The sequence below is a fragment of the Ictalurus punctatus genome, chromosome 14 (genome assembly GCF_001660625.3).
Source record: "Ictalurus punctatus breed USDA103 chromosome 14, Coco_2.0, whole genome shotgun sequence".
NCBI lineage: Eukaryota > Metazoa > Chordata > Actinopteri > Siluriformes > Ictaluridae > Ictalurus > Ictalurus punctatus.
Window position 1 is genome coordinate 27,383,137 of NC_030429.2, and position 16,949 is coordinate 27,400,085.

General features: G+C 38.3%; 2 protein-coding genes and 1 long non-coding RNA gene across 36 annotated transcripts in view; all 3 read right to left on the bottom strand.

Annotated features, from left to right (window-relative positions):
- The window catches only part of LOC108274794 (uncharacterized), a 588,939-nt gene that overhangs the window by 390,096 nt on the left and 181,894 nt on the right, over window positions 1–16,949 (bottom strand). The window lies entirely within an intron of this gene.
- LOC108261135 (uncharacterized) overlaps window positions 1–16,949 on the bottom strand; it is a 278,821-nt gene that overhangs the window by 118,801 nt on the left and 143,071 nt on the right. The window lies entirely within an intron of this gene.
- Window positions 16,781–16,949, bottom strand: part of LOC108261134 (uncharacterized) — a 6,732-nt gene continuing 6,563 nt past the window's right edge. The window contains exon 5 of the mRNA XM_017462008.3: window positions 16,781–16,920. Within this exon, the coding sequence (XP_017317497.1) occupies window positions 16,792–16,920 (129 nt within the window). The 3' untranslated portion in view covers window positions 16,781–16,791. The remainder of the gene's footprint in view (window positions 16,921–16,949) is intronic.

Below are 16,949 nucleotides of genomic sequence, written 5' to 3' on the forward strand. Positions count from 1 at the left end.
TAATTTTATTTAAATTAAAATCTTTCTGGTCAAATACTTATTTCCCTCATTAAAATGCAAATTCATTTATAACATTTTTGACATGCGTTTTTCTGGATTTTTTTGTTGTTATTCTGTCTCTCACTGTTCAAATAAATCTACCATTAAAGTTATAGACGGATCATTTCTTTGTCAGTGGGCAAACGTACAAAATCAGCAGGGGATCAAATACTTTTTCCCTCACTGTACATACCTTGAAATGTGCTTATGTCACCTACTCAGCAGCCTGTAAACATGTTGAACAACAACAGAACAATTACTCTGGATGGAGGACGTGCCACAGATGTAGGGCTGGAGTCAAACAGAACAAATATGGAAGTTCAAATTCTTTCTCCTTTTAATCATTATGGCTAATAAAATAGTGCTTTGTTAAGATTATAGTCATTCCTGTAAGAAATCGGTGAAAACAAACATCAAACCTGACACAGTGCCAGAGTGGAGGTGGGTGTGAACCCTTGGGCTCTGCAAAGAAACTGAAATGGGTCTAAACTCAAGAGATGTACTCTGAAACTTTTGTAATGGAGCTTTTGTTTACAAACGTGTGGGTTATTTCCTATGAAGGGTTTATGGTCATTAACACCACCAGCTGATATAGAAGTGTTTAGGGTGTTGTTTTTCTGCTAATGAACACTGTCTTGATGTGTGTCTGTGAGATCTGAGGTCATATGCATAATCAGTCTGTAGATACACTTTCCATTAGCCATCACCCTGCCTGTTAGGCCTCTTCACCTCTTATACTAGTGCAGGTTTGTAGAAGGACCTGAAGCAATCAGTTCATGTGAGGAAACTCACTAACTTCATAGAGTTGAAGATGTTCTGTACTGAGGAACGGCATGAAATTCCTCTAAGCCGATGTGCAGGACTGATCAACAACGTGCGTGCGTGTTTCGCTCGCGGGTAATGGGAGGCACTGAAAGTACAAACAGACACAAATAAGTAAACTGGCAGTAATACAACACAGGTGAGAATCATCATGCATTACCTGCCAGTTTAGCCCGCCTCTTCTACGTCCACAGCTGACGCTCGACCATGTCCCGCAGCCACAATGCATTTAAAAAATATTATTAAAAAACACTATTTTAGCAACTTCTTTACCAGCAAGGCATCAGAAGTCCTGGGGGTCTCTTTTATCAAAGTGTGCATAAAACAAGTTCAAAATTTGTGTGTAAGTGCCACCATTACTCAAGAAAATTGGTGTTTATCACACAACTGTACACAATGACCATTAAGTCTCACTTAAAATCTCACTCACTGAATGTGAGAGAAGTCTCACACATTCTAAATTGATGAGCTTGTTCACAGCCTGTCTCATTTGCATAAAGAAAGCCCACAACTTGCCTTATACGGTAAATAACTTTAAAAAGCCAGGTCATTGGCTCTTGGCGCTGCGTGTTGTACAGAACATGGAGCATGTGTAAAAATCTAAAGTTGAACTTCAATGAAATAGAGGGACTGTTACATGAAGCGAAACAAAAATAATTTATTTGGCACTTTTACGAGAGGTTTGTGTAATAAATACATTTTTCAAAGAGTTATGAGTACATGTGTGCATTCTACTGCCCCAATTACATTTAGAAACTTTATTGCAGTGTGATTGATATGAATGAAGGTTAGACGTGTCACTGAAATGTACTCATAGCTAAAAGCACTAGAATAGAGATCAACTAAAATGGCATTGTACAAATGAAATGGACTGATATTCCACTCCTCACTTTCAACATAGAGTTTCCAGTGCTAAAAATGTTCTAAAAATATGTTCCTCCCTATGTAAAGCTGCATGAGCCAAATCCTCAAACGAGGCATAATCCTAATCCTTCTTAAAATTTTCCTTTTATATGATTTTACATTTTATCTGTGTCACCTGTCTGCATCTTGTTGTGAGCAGTGAAATCAGTAATTACTCTTTCAGTAACTAGAGAACACCAAGAACAGTGTGTGTTATGTTGGGGGAGGGGGGATGTATGTTAGGGGAAGCTGCTGAATGCTTGCAGTACGTAACCACAGCCCTGCTAATCAGTCTGATGGTGGGGGGCTGCGGAAAACTCAGAGGATACAGAAGAAAAAAACTGATTGTTGTTCATTAAACCACAACAGCAGTGTTTAGTCACAGGCCCAGAAGTCTGATCGTATAATGTTGAGGAAAATCAATCCTTCCAGCCTAAGTCAAAAAACTTCAGAGACAGAGGGTTTGTAGATGTCAAAAAGTAACACAACTTTATTGAAACAATGAAGTGAGACAGTCTGCAGAGGGTCTGAATTATACACACACAAACATGTCTTTATATACCTCTCTGAAGCAGTAAAATTATCCCTGGGTGGGGCATTCACCTTTTCTTTCTAGAACAGACCAATCTCCATCGCCTTAACTAATTATTCTCACCCATATGATACCTTATATTTGTAGCGCATGCGTATGTTCTTTAAAAGTTTGACCAGACCTGGGTTTTTTACTGTGTCACATAATTCACCCTATAGCCTCATCTTGTTCTTTCCTCCTGGAATTCTTATCTCTTCTTTTGACTCTGATTTGCAAGCTTAGGGGGCTTTGTTCTGGAATGTGTCTAATTGCTCTTTTATTGCCACAAAGTGAAGCTGCTTAAGACAAACACCTGAGGGATTTGATATAAAATACAGTAGTACTTTACCACTTTCCTGCCACATTCAATAACTTTATGAGACACCAACGTATCAAGGCCAGATTTCCTCCCTACCATCAGTTGTAATACTAGCCATATTCTCACACTTTAATTCATTCTTTTTCAGCACTTTCCCTCTTCTCATATATGACATGGTGGGCCAAATCAAAAGTCACCACAAGCCAACTTTGGCCCGCAGGCCCTAGTTTGGGCACCTCTGCTCTTGATAAAGGTAATTACTGCACTTCCCATTTTATCGATTTACCAAAGGCTCTCGACACAGTGGATCATGAAATATTGCTGCATAGATTAGAAAATGTTGGTCTATCAAATCATTTAAAAATTATTGAAGTAATCTCTAATTGTCTAATCAAATTAATAACTCGGTCTTCTACTCTCATGTCTAGTTAACCTGTCAAAGAGTTCTAGTCTGTTGTCTGCAAAAATACAACCCCAAGCGGCAAAGATTCATTCTTATCCCTTCCTGGATTCCTTTCTTAATATCCTTCTGGTGAATGAAAAAAAAATCCTTTAGTCTAGGACTATTTGCGAAGTACACAAATCTAACATGATTATATCCCATCTGTGCTAACGAGTGATAATCCCAATAATACAGAACTAAAAGAGAGACTAATTGAGATCTAGGCATGTATTTACATTTCCCTAGTCTCTTTTATCTCACTAATTTTATTCAAAACAACCTATTGAATTTGTTTTATTTGTTGTTTTTTTTTTTTTTTTACTGTGTACAACAATGGTGTTTAGTTTAAAGGGTAGACGTGCATGCACCCTTTTCCCCTTATTTACTTATGTTATTTACTAATGTGCTACTCTTAACCCCCGTACCACACTCAAAATATTACTCAGATCCTCTGTAAATATGACACATTTAAATTTTGTTCACTTTCTGTAAATATCTCTAATGAGGGGTAATGCGTATGTGTATATAACTTAGTCTAACATAAAATTGATCTATGAATTTTGTTTCAATTTAACACAAATTAGTTTCCTTTGCTGAGCGCCATTTTTGAAAGGCATAAAAAATTTCCCTTTATAAATGTTTCCATTTCATTTAAACTGTATTTGATCTTGTTAAGTTGGTGTTAAGTCTACTCATATCACGAACTACATTTCCCATCCTGCACTGCGGCCTACAAACATGGCTGCCATGGACTGCAATTCCCAGATCCCACACAGCTGCATCCAATACACAGCTCAGTCACAGCTACCATATAACGATTTATCAATTCACTTCACAGATTGTGCAGTATATGCTCCATTCCTCATGTTTGTGACCACTGCACTGTATTATTTAAATATTGCGACTTGTGTTTCGTATACATTCTATTACATATCCATAGCACACCGTATATAATATATATTTGTATATTCACACACTATTTTATTCTATTCTATTTAACAGTACACGGTTCAGGAAAGAAACAAATCACTTAAACTACACTGTTACAAAGAGACTGTAATTGAACTAAACTAACAAACATGTCACTGCAGTGAGACCCAAATCAGCACAACAACAGGTCACATCAACAGCAAAAGCAACCATCATGTAACCTGCAACGATGCCCGAACCAGACACATGCAAATTCCAAATTCAACATTAACTATTCACCATCTTATTCTAATGTGAAGGACTAACGCATTTGTAATAGACAGATCACTTACCATTTAGACAGAGAATACGTTACAAAAAGTTTGAAAATAAGTGCAGACCAACACCACCATCAAATCCTACCAATTACTCATCACTGACAATGTTTAAAAAGAAATACACAGCAAACCATTCATCATTGTGCAACATGAACGCCACATGCCGAACGAACTTACACTTACACTCCTCAACTTAGTAAAACAGGAGTTAAATTTTTTTTAATTTGTTTATTTATTTTAGTATTTTAAATGAACGAGCTTTGTTAAGAGTTTTCTGACCTGGAGCACACGAAAGGCTACAAATGGGATTGAAAACAGAAAAATCCATCTCCACAATTAAAAATAAAAATAAGCCAAAGCTATTGTTGGGATAAAGCAAATAACAGCTTTTATCTTTGCCTTCCTCCATCACCCTACAGCCTCTTGGTTTGTTCACTCGAAAAAAAGACTTAGCACATGTGGTTTACCACTGAGCATATGCAGGCCTGGAGAGTCTAAATAAACACACTGAGACTCAGAGCAGTTCAGAGAGACTTCTGCTTTATTGTAGAATCACAGAGGTTTATATACAGGGGTACAAATAGCCGGGCGTGGACGTACTGCTGTGTGGAAATAATGTTTAAGCTGACAGTTTAAGCTGACAGACAGTTTAAGCTGTCTGCCACATACGTGAAAAACATCTTAGGCCAGACAAGGAAGTGCAACAGGTTTGATCATATACGGTAAATGTTCAAATGATGACATGTTTATTGGGACATGCACATCAGACAGGTCTGGAAAGTCCATAAGACAGAAATCAAAACAATAACCAAAACATACTTATACATATCTGACGGGAATAGAGAATAGAGAGTTTCCCACAGCTATGCTTGACAAGCATGAGTTTTCACAATTCCTTATGACAATTAATCATTTTCCAAGTCTAACTATCGAGAATCTAAGTAGCTGGAGAAACTTTTCCACCTTCAGTAGATCGTTGTATAACGTACCCCGTCTCCTTTTCTTATTATACATACACAAACATGTCTTTATATACCTCTCTGAAGCAGTAAAATTATCCCTGGGTGGGGCATTCACCTTTTCTTTCTAGAACAGACCAATCTCCATCGCTTTAACTAATTATTCACACCCATATGATACCTTATATTTGTAGCGCATGCGTATGTTCTTTAAAAGTTTGACCAGACCTGGGTTTTTCACTGTGTCACATAATTCACCCTATAGCCTCATCTTGTTCTTTCCTCCTGGAATTCTTATCTCTTCTTTTGACACTGATGTGCAAGCTTAGGGGGCTTTGTTTGAAACCCAGTTCTGGAATTTGCATAATTGCTTTTTTGTTGCCACAAAGTGAAGCTGCTTCAGACAAACACACGGTTCTTAATTTACTGCCACAGAGTGAAGCTGCTTTAGACAAACACAAAGCATAATGTTCACATTCCGAATACAACGTGGTAGAAGTGTTTTATAGTTTTAGATTATGCCTGCCGTGCAGAGGTACGGATTGACACAGAAAACAATTAGGCCTACTCTTTAGTAAGACACAGAATTCTTCTAACTCAATACACACTTATAACTTGATCAACAAGTGTACTATGAGTTTATATAATGCTTCCCACAAGTAATTCTTAACTGTTGGGTATACATTGGGTATACATACCAGATTATACCTGATGAACATATCCAAACATTAGTAAACTTTGTAGATACACACATTGATTACACTTTATACCCTATACTAACTAGCTAACCTACGAAACAATCCTGAGGTACAAAAAATAAAAATAAAAAAGCATTTCATACAATATGTATATTTTCATACAATCACCTTTCATTTTCTGAATTAACTGTGGATCTTCCAGTAAGTTGATGTGGAGTTAGCCAGCTAACACAAGCTAGGTTATCGTGACAGGGTTTGCTAGTCAGCTAACATCAAGGTATTTTTTGGGAAAGTAACTATTTCTACCCTGTAATTAATCCAGATTAATTTAATAAAATACTGTAGTAACCTCAGGGCTAAAGCCACTACATCTTATTGTTAGGAAGTTATTTACCTTCTTTATTCTACACTTCCTTGATATATTTTTTCCTGCCCACTTTAATATGCTACTCATTGCAGAATGGTGCCGGTAGGTGGCAATATTTACTGACGGGAAGAAGAAAGTCCATCCATCCATCCATCTTCTACCGCTTTTCATGGTCACGGGGAACCTGGATCCTATCCCAGGGAGCTTCGGGCACAAGGCGGGGTACACCCTGGACAGGGTGCCAGTCCATCCATAATGTATTTTACCCAGTTGTTGGTTACTTCCTGTTCAGGACATGTGGTTTTAGTATCATTGTGGTTTCAGTGTTTGATCAAAACAGGTCCTCAGAACCGCAGTAACGTGTTTTATTCGGTTTCTGAATTCTAGATAAAGGTTTTCAGTATAATGACATGCCATGCTTCTATTTATAGTTATTTGTAATGTTGTGCAAAGTATGCTGAACAAGTCAGTTCCTGTTCTCACTTAGGTCATAGCAGCTATAAACAGTTGCTCCCTCAGCAGCTTCTATTTTTTCTTTCACTTAAACTTAATGAGACAAAAAAAAACAGTTTGTCGTGTTACCAGGAAACCACAAACTCCTCTGTCATAATCATCAACATTTCCTCACTGAAAGATTGTTGTTATGTTTTTAATCTGTTTATTTGGAATGTTAGCCATACCAGTCCCTGTGAATGAGCCGTTACTATAGAAACAATAACGTATTAGAATGAGCACTTTAATGTAAACCTGTGATTTGCAGCTGCTCTACTGTCAGTGTAGTGAACAGTCACTTCTTGATGTGCTGGAAGCAGGAAAAATGGGCAAGTGTAAGGATCTGAGCTACTTTGACATGGGCCAAATTGTGATGGCTAGACGACTGGGTCAGTGCATCTCCAAAATGGCAGGTCTGATGTGGTGCCCCAGTATGCAGTGGTTAGTACCTACCAAAAGTGGTCCAAGGGAGGACAACTGGAAATCTTTGGTCCTGGCATTCATGTGGATGTTACATTGACACGTACCACCTAAATAATGTGCAGACCATGTACACCACTTCATGTCAAAGGCTAATGGCAGTGGCCTCTTTCAGCAGGATAATGCACCCTGCTACACGGCACGGTTTAAGGAATGGTTTGAGGAACAAAGAGTTCAAGGTGTTGACTTGGCCTCCAAATTCCCCAGATCTCAATCCGATCCAGCATCTGTGGCATGTGCTGGACAAACAAGTCTGATCCATGGAGGCACATTCACAGGTCTTGTTGAGTCCATGCCTTGTTCAGTCAGAGCTCTATTAGCAGCACAAGGGGGACCTACACAATATTAGGCAGGCAGATTTAAATGTTATGGGTGACTGGTGTATATTAGAAGTCAGTCAGTGTTTAAGTTTCAACTCTCAGACATTCAGATCTTCCAGTGAATCCTGCATTAATTTTATTAATTAGAAATATAAATTTAGATTGTCATTATCACCACATAACCAGGTTTATTTCAAGTTCAAATTGTTTTATTATCATTTATACCATATACAGCTGTTACAGTTCACAGTGAAATGAAACAACGTTCCTCCAGGACCATGGTGCTACATAAAACAACACACTAATCACATGAGAAGACACAAAACTAAATAAGATCTACAGATCTATGATCTATGATGATCACACATTTTACACTGAGAATGAAAGTCTTATCCAATTTTAAATGTTCTCATTTCATCCTTTTAATGTGCGATATAATCAATTTCATTTTAAAATGTTTATATCACAGCCATGTTGATTTCTGGATTCTGATTGGTCAGGTGTTGATTAATTTTCTCTAATAGCAGCTCTGACAGTAGTGCAACTGAAAATCACAGGTTTATACTAACCCCATTTCCAGAAAAGTGGAAATTTTTTCTAAAATGCAATAAAAACTAAAATCTGTAATTTGTCAAGTCTCTTGAAACTAACTACCTGACATAAGTACAAAGAAATGTATTAAATGTTTTCACTGACCAACTTAACTGTATTTTGTAAATACAGACAATTTTGATGCCTTCAACATACTAAAAAAAGTTGGGACAGAGGCAAAATAAGACTAAAAGGTTTATAGAATATTCCTGTAACACCATTTTGGAGGATCAGGTTAATTGGTAACAGGGGAAGGGATCAGGATTGGGCATAAAAGGATTGGGCTTCCACCAAAAGCTCAGTCTTTGCATGTAAGGATGGGTTGTGGCTCATCACTTTGTGCCAAACTTTGTGAAAGAATTGCCAGTCAGTTCAAAAACAACATTGCTCAATGCAAGATTGCAAAGAATTTAAGTCTTTCACCATGTACAGTACATAATATTGTGAAGAGATTCAGGGAATCCAGAGAAATCTCATTGTTTAAAGGTCAAGGCCGGAAACCACTGCTGAATGTGTGTGACCTTCGAGCCCTCAGGCAGCGCTGCCTGAGAAATCGTTGTGCTACTCTGATAAATATAACCACATGGGCTCTTCAGAAAACCGTTGTCACTTAACACAGTCTGCTACTGCATCCAGAATTTCAACCCGAAGCTCTATTACGCAAGAAGGAAGCCACACATCAACTCTATACAGAAACACAGCCGAGTTCTCTGGGCCAGAGCTCATCTCAGATGGACTGAAAGGCAGTGGAAACGTGTGCTGTGGTCAGATGAGAACACGTTTCAGCCAACCAGACTGTTATAAGCGAAAGGTGTAAAAGCCAGCATCTGTGATGGTATGGGGTGCATCAGTGCCCAAGACATGGGTGACTTGCATATGTGTGAAGGAACCATTGATGCGGAGGCATGTATTGGGATTTTAGAGAGACATATGCTGCCATCAAGACACTGTTTTTTCCCCGGAAGTTCATGGTTATTTCACCAGGAAAATGACAGACCTCATTCTGCATGTGCTACAACAGCGTGGCTTCGTAAACACAGAGTGCGTGTGCTTGACGAGCCTCCCAGCAGTCCAGATCTGTCTCCTATGGTGCATTGTGAAGAGGAAAATCAGACAATGGCGTCTAAGGACTGTTGAGCAGCTGAAGTCTCGTCAAGCAAAAATTCCACTTGAAAAAATTATCCTCAGTTCCCAAACCATTAGAAAGTGTCATTAAAAGGAAGGGTGATGTAACACAGTGGTAAACATGCCTCTGTCCCAACCTTTTTGAGGGTGTTGAAGGCATCAAATTCTAAATTTGTTAATATTTACAAAATACAATGAAGTTGGTCAGTGAAAATATTAAATACCTTTTCTTTGTACTTTTGTGAGTTAATTTAAGTTTCAAGAGACTTGACAAATCACAGATTTTTGTTTTTATTGCAACTTTTATGGAAATGGGGTTAGTAACAGCTATTGTTTATGAATATGGGGGTCATTTTCATGTGCAGCATTTGTGGTTATTAACATCAGCAGACACAGAAGTGTGTTATGGTTTTCCCCCCAGTGAGAATCAAGAGAAGTGTGGTCAAACACAGTCTGAAAGATACTCTTTCCATTACACTGTCAGTTAGGCCTCGTCACACCTTATACTAGTGCAGGTTTCAATAGTTATTTTAATGATGGAAGTAATCTGCCAGACAGAATAGTAGGTTTTATTTCAGATGCTGAATTGTGCTGATTATTTGTTCACAGGAATAAATACTACACTACTGTTTGTCAACAGGATGTATTGCATTAGGAATGTTTGAGAGAGAGAGATAGGCCACCCTTGCTAAATTGGATTTTTTCAATAAATAAATAAATAAATCAATAAATAAATAAATCAATAAATAAATCAATAAATATATGCCAACCCAACCACTGCAACAAGCTATTTAATTATCAGTTTTTATTTTTTGCAGTTGTTAATGAACAGTTAGTTTATACATGATGGAAAAAAAAAAGTTCAAACATTTGCAGCATGGTATGTAAAAACCTTTATATATTACCTATTAATTTATATAATTAGTGTGATATTTAAAATATGTGTCAAAGAAATAGATTACTTTTGTATGAAAATGCATTCTAACTTCACGTACACTTGAGCCTTTAACCTTAGTCCTTCCCCTTTCACCTCGTTTGTAGAGGACACCGACTTTAAGCATGAGAACGAGCAGATAGAAATGAGAGGCATCCAGCACTGCACAGTCCCTGATGCCCTTCATCACACCTGAAACAAAACCACAGTGAGTCATGAATGCAGAACAGGAAAAGAGTGAACTGTGCAGGTTGTGGCTGGAAACTGCCATTTCTCATTAAACCCAAAGCACAATGTCTGGATCTAAAAAAAAATTAAACCCTTTAATGAAGTACAGGCAGCAGAGCTTCAGAGCCATAATGGCTGCAAAACTTCACACTCTAGAATACAATGATCACATTACAGAATTTTCCATTTCTTATGAAAAGAGGAAAAGTAAAACTTTATATAGACTGAAATCCTGGAATATGAATCCACATGGACTGCATTTATTAAAATCACCCTCCATTTTAAAAAGTACCACGTAATCGACGTAAAGGACGTGCCACAGATGTAGTGCTGGAGTCAAACAGAACAAATATGGCAGTTCAAATTCTTTCTCCTTTTAATCATTATGGCTAATAAAAGCTTTTTTGAGAAAGACTGCCTATACCAGTCCCAAGCTGCATGTGAAAGGAGGAGTCTGTAAAATCCAAAATGACAAAGCAATTTCCCTGAGGGACCATTAATGTACTGTACATACCTTCCTACATACCTGCCTACTACATAACAAGCAACTAACCAATCAAGATATGAGTGTTTAGCTTCAATTATAGGCATTCCAGTAAGAAATCGGTGAAAACAAACATTAAACCTGACACAGTGCCGGAGTGGAGGTGGGTGTGAACCCTTGGGCTCTGCAAAGAAACTGAAATGGGTCTAAACCCAAGAGATGTACTCTGAAACTTTTTTAATGGAGCTTTTGTTTACGAAGGTGTGGGTTATTTCCTATGAAGGGTTTATGGTTATTAACACCACCAGCTGATATAGAAGTGTTTAGGGTGTTGTTTTTCTGCTAATGAACACTGTCTTGTGTGTCTGTGAGATCTGTGGTCATATGCATAATCAGTCTGTAGATACACTTTCCATTACCCATCACCCTGCCTGTTAGGCCTCTTCACCTCTTATACAAGTGCAGGTTTGTAGAAGGACCTGAAGCAATCAGTTCATGTGAGGAAACCCAAAAACTTCCCAGAGTTGAAGCTGTTCTGTACTGAGGAACGGCATGAAATTCCTCTAAGCTGATGTGCAGAACTGATTAACACTTACCACAAACATTTATCTGCAGTTATTACTGCACAAGGAGCTCACACCGCATACTGAAAGCAAAGGTTCACATACTTTTGGCATTCACCGATATCATTTGTGTGTTGATTTTGATGATGTTTTGGATCATTGTCCTGCTGGAAGATCCGACCACGGACCATTTGAAGCTTTCTGGCAGAGGCAGTCAGGTTTTCATTTAATATCTGTTGATATTTGATGGAGTCCATGATGCCATGTATCCTAACAAAATGTCCAGGTCCTCTGGCAGAAAAACAGCCCAAAACATTAAAGATCCACCTCCATATTTAACCGTGGGCATGAGGTACTTTTCCATACGGCTACCTCTCTGTGTGCTCCAAAACCACCTCTGTGTTTATTACCAAAAAGCTCTATTCTGGATTCATCTGACCGTAGAACCCGATCCCATTTGAAGTTCCAGTAGTGTCTGCAGACTGAAGACGCTCGAGTTTGTTTTTGGATGAGAGTAGAGGCTTTTTTCTTCATTGTATTAATTTAAGATATTAAACAGCGTTCTGGGTCTGTTTGAGTTCTAACATACAACCTGATCTGACAAACAATTCTGAAAAAGTTGGGACAGTATGGAAAATGCTAATAAAAACAAAGAGGAGTGATTGTAAATGTACTTTGACTTGTATTTTAAACAAAAAACATATAAAGACAAGACTTTTGAAGTTTTACCTAATCAACTGCATAGTTTTTTTGAAGGTAAATGTTTATTTTGAAATTGATGCATGCAGCACGTTCCAAAAATGTTGGGACAGGGGCAATTTAGGACTAATAGTGATGTGACAAACTGAAATAAGAAGGTGATGTGAAACAGTTGAGGCAATCAACTAATCATAGTACAGATGCAATCAAAGTCTGCCTGCATGGTGGACCACCAAAACCGATTACATAATATTTGCAGGGTGGCAGTGATTCCCGGATGGCCAGATTCCAGATGTCATAATTCTATTCGGCGGTGCAGAGCTTGTGGGAGAAGAGGCGCAGGGGAAGAGATTGGGAGGAGTGCCATGAAACTGGGAGAGTATGGCTCCTATGCTGGTATTTGAAGCGTATACCTTGACCATGAATGGCTTATCTGGGTCAGGATGGTGGAGGATGGGTGCAATTCCTAGGAAACATTGGAGCTCCTTTATAGTAGTGGGCCACTGTAGCACTGCCTTTACTTTACTGTCCTCCATTGTCACACCCTCAGAAATGATCATATAGCCTAGAAATTATATTGCCTTTTGATGGAACTCACAATTCTCATCCTTGGCATGGAGTTGGTGAGATAGAGACGTTACAGGAACACACTTTTGGATATGGATATGATCTTGGAATAGATGAGGATATCATTGACGTATATGATCACGAACTGATTTAGTATGTCGCGGAAGGTATCGTTGATGAAGGCTTGGAATACTGAGGATAACGCCGTCTTCCACTCATATCCCTCACGAATCCGAATAAGGTTGTAAGTGCTGTTCAGGTCAAGTTTTGTGTAACACTAGGCCCTCCACAGTTGTTCCAGGTCTGCTGGCATGAGAGGTAGGGGTAAGGAAACTTGACCGTGACTTCATTAAGACCATGATAATCAATACATGTGCGGAGCCCTCCATCTTTCTTGTTTACAAAGAAGAAACCAGCTGATGCTGGTGAGGTAGAAGGTCTGATGAAGCCTTTAGAAAGCTCATCTGTGATGTAAGCTTTCATGGCTTCAGACTCCAGTTGAGATAGAGGAAATATTCTGCCTAGTGGAGGCATGGCACCTGGAAGCAACTCTATGGTGTAATCACTGGGATGATGCGAGACTTTTGTTTTGCTGAAGGCTTAACTTAGGTCTGAGTACTCTGGAGGTTGGTAGGGAACTATAGGAGTCTCTACTTGCACTGCGGCAGCATGGAGGATCTTCGGAGATATGGATTTAAGGCAGTTGGAGATGCAGAACGTGTCCCACTGAGTAATTTGACCCTCCTTCCAGGAAACCTGGGGGTCATGTCTCTGCAATACAAGCAAAGATGTTGTCTCATGCGACAGTTTCAGAGTAACCTCTACGCACCTGGTTTGAGCAGCGAACATGCGAAAAGCGAGCGCATAATCCATGGCGGTCTCTCTCCCCTGCTGGAGAGAAAGAAGCTTGTCACCAGCCTCTCAGGAACACCTCGCAGAATCTTTGAACAAAGTCACTGAATGAGGAAAAGGTCGAGTGATCATTATTCCATACCGCGGTTGCCCAGTCCAAGGCTCTTCCGGTGAGCAGTGAGCAGACAAAGGAGATGCGGCTTTCCTCGGTGGGACATAAGGTGGGTTGTTGATTCACAAAGTGAGCATTGTGGTAAAAACCCCTTTACATTTGGCTGGTGATCCATCAAATTTCTCCAGAAAAGTGAAACGTGGACTAGCAGTTATGGTGTTAGCAGGAGTGGAATGGTTCACGGGGCAAGATGGCGGAGCTGCTGGAACTGTGTTGCATAGCCTTTACTAGTTCCTCTGATAGCGATGTCAGCCGCTGCAGTTGTTGCTGGTGCACTACGAACACTTTTGCTTCAGCTGAGACCTTGGTCGATAAATATACGATAGCCACTGGATCAGGATTGGGCGAAGTCTTTTGTAATGACGGGTCAACGGAGTGGAGATCCATGTGCAGCTTTATTAAATGAAGAAATATAAATAGACGTAATGGCAGTCAGAGGTCAATGTTGTAAGCAGAGCAGAGACGTGGAATTAAACAGGCAGTGTAAACAATCAAAGTTCATACACAATACAATACAAGGTCAATACAAGTTCATGCAGCTTGTTGTGAGCAGTGAAATCAGTAAATACTCTTTCAGATGTGCTGATATAATGGACAATATGTAGAATGGAAGCTCCTCATAATCGGTTTACCCACTATTACACTTTTTACCACTAGTGATTCCTGCATAAGCATGGTCAGGAGTGTGCAGAAATATATGCACATAGGACATGTTGTGGAGCATGACCTGCTTGTGATCCTAGATCAAGAGTGCACCACTAAGCCCGGACATGTTCAAGCAGTCAGTACAGATCCAGTTTTATAGTTCTAGATAAAATCCTTGCATTATGGCATAATGAATAATCATGAAATTTGAAATTTATTTTACAGAAATGTTGAGGGTAAAAGCACACACTGTACAAGACTGTTATCTCTTTGTCAGAGTAAATGAAGAATTGACCCAGCTTCCAGAGGATCATTTTCACATTTTCACAAAACACGTCATTTACGCCCTTCCACTAATATCTCTGTATTCACATGACTGTTCTATCATATCTCATGCATGAGTAAGGGAAAAGGTCAATTAACAATTAACTTTATATAGTTATACAAAGTGACAAACTGCTGAAATAACTCATGAGGCTGGGTGTGTAAGTGCTTTCTATGAATAATCAGAGTAGTGATGTTAGCTTCTTGGAAGTTTGATCAGAACAGGATGTATGGGCTTGTGGCTTCAGCTAACACCAGAACATAAGGCATGAAGACAGAAGCATTTTGACTTCCCTAATTCAGTGGAGGATCTGTGTGAGAATCGCTGTAAATAAATGTCAACTATGAATAAATAGAATAACTGCACTACAATTTCTGCCTCAGAAAAAAGATTGAAGAAATGACGATAATAAATATTTACTGTTTATTCTTGAAAAAATTCTTCTTTATTTGTTCTGTGTAACAGAATTCATGTAAGTCATTAAATTTATTAAACAGTTGAGGCACATAAAGATCAGTTATCATGATGGCAGTCTGAGAACACGCCCACTTGTGTGGTATTTCCTGTTCAGGCCATGTGGTTATCAACACAACCCACAGATCAAAAGCAGAAGAAGAAAAGCTTTGCTGGTAAAATTGCCTTGTTTAATACCAGAGAAATGTTCTGTTCTTTTTTTGTGTTTCAGAATAAGATTTCAGACTAAAACATTTCCCGAGTTATAATTCTAAGACTCTACGAAATGTATAGTTTGAGTTGAAGTTTAAATCTGTACAATCTGTTAATACTGACTGATTTATATGAACATGAAGATATGAAAACAGCTCACACAGAATTATACACTCGAGATACGTACAGAAAAATGAGACGCACTTTTATTGTACATTACAGTGTTGTATACTTAGACTGTGTTCCAAGTCACATACTACTGTACTAAATATTTCAGTACACCAGTGATGTCAGTTTGGATGCAGCCCTGAGTTCTCTATGAATGTGTATTACTTTTTTTTTTTTAGACAGACACAGCACAACTCTTGCAATAACATGTTATTGGAGAAGGTGAAATTCACAACATTTACATCCAGCACGTTAAATTGAACAGCAGCTTTATACCACATAAGATTTACCCCTACACTGATATACACTGAGGAGGTGAAAGACATTTCTCTTTGTTTCAGGACACTTCTTGTATACGTGTAGCTCTTAGTGATATTTCTTTTAGTATAGATGTAGTTCATTACAAATTCATACCAGTTCATGTTGACCTTGAGGACAATTCTATAATTCTACAATTCTATTTTGCACATTTAATAAAGGTCTTTTTGATAGAGTTGGGCTAGTGTATATCTGAACTTAATTTCTAGAATCAATAATGATGGACTAGAGATTCATATTTTAGTCATTTCAGTTTATTTGTGCATTTTTACATATACATTAACATCAAGTGCTCAAGATGGGCATTACATCAATCATTAATTAACTTTGGAGTATTCCATGAGTTTGTAACTGGAGCTATTTATCTGCTATTAACATAGACAGAGACATCAGTAACCAGTTACAACATGTTTTTATCTCCATCAGAATCCCAGAAGCTCAGGGTCACTCTTTTTTAATCAGTGAATGAGGCTCGGTTTATTTAGGCCTTATATATATATATATATATATATATATATATATATATATATATATATATATATATATATATATATATATATAATTACATACACACACATATACACATACATTTTTTTAAGATACAGACGATTCTTATAATGTTTATTCATTAATTCCAAATATTTAGTCCAAAACAGTTCATTTTAAATAATGCATTGTCAACTAAATAACCTATTTAAAACAAATAAAGACGAGAGCCAGAGGGAACAGCACATTTTATGATGTTGATATTGATATGATGTATGATAATATTAAATTTGTGACACCTTGTGCTGGTCAGTGTCTCCGAGGCTGTGAGGCGACTGTTGTGTAGGTCACACTGTCCGAATCTGATGCTGTGTTTTTCTTAGCAGCTGCTCTGGACCTTCTTTTGTACTGGATGCTGGCATAATGAATATTTTCTTCCTGTAGAGAGAGAGGGAGGACCATCACAT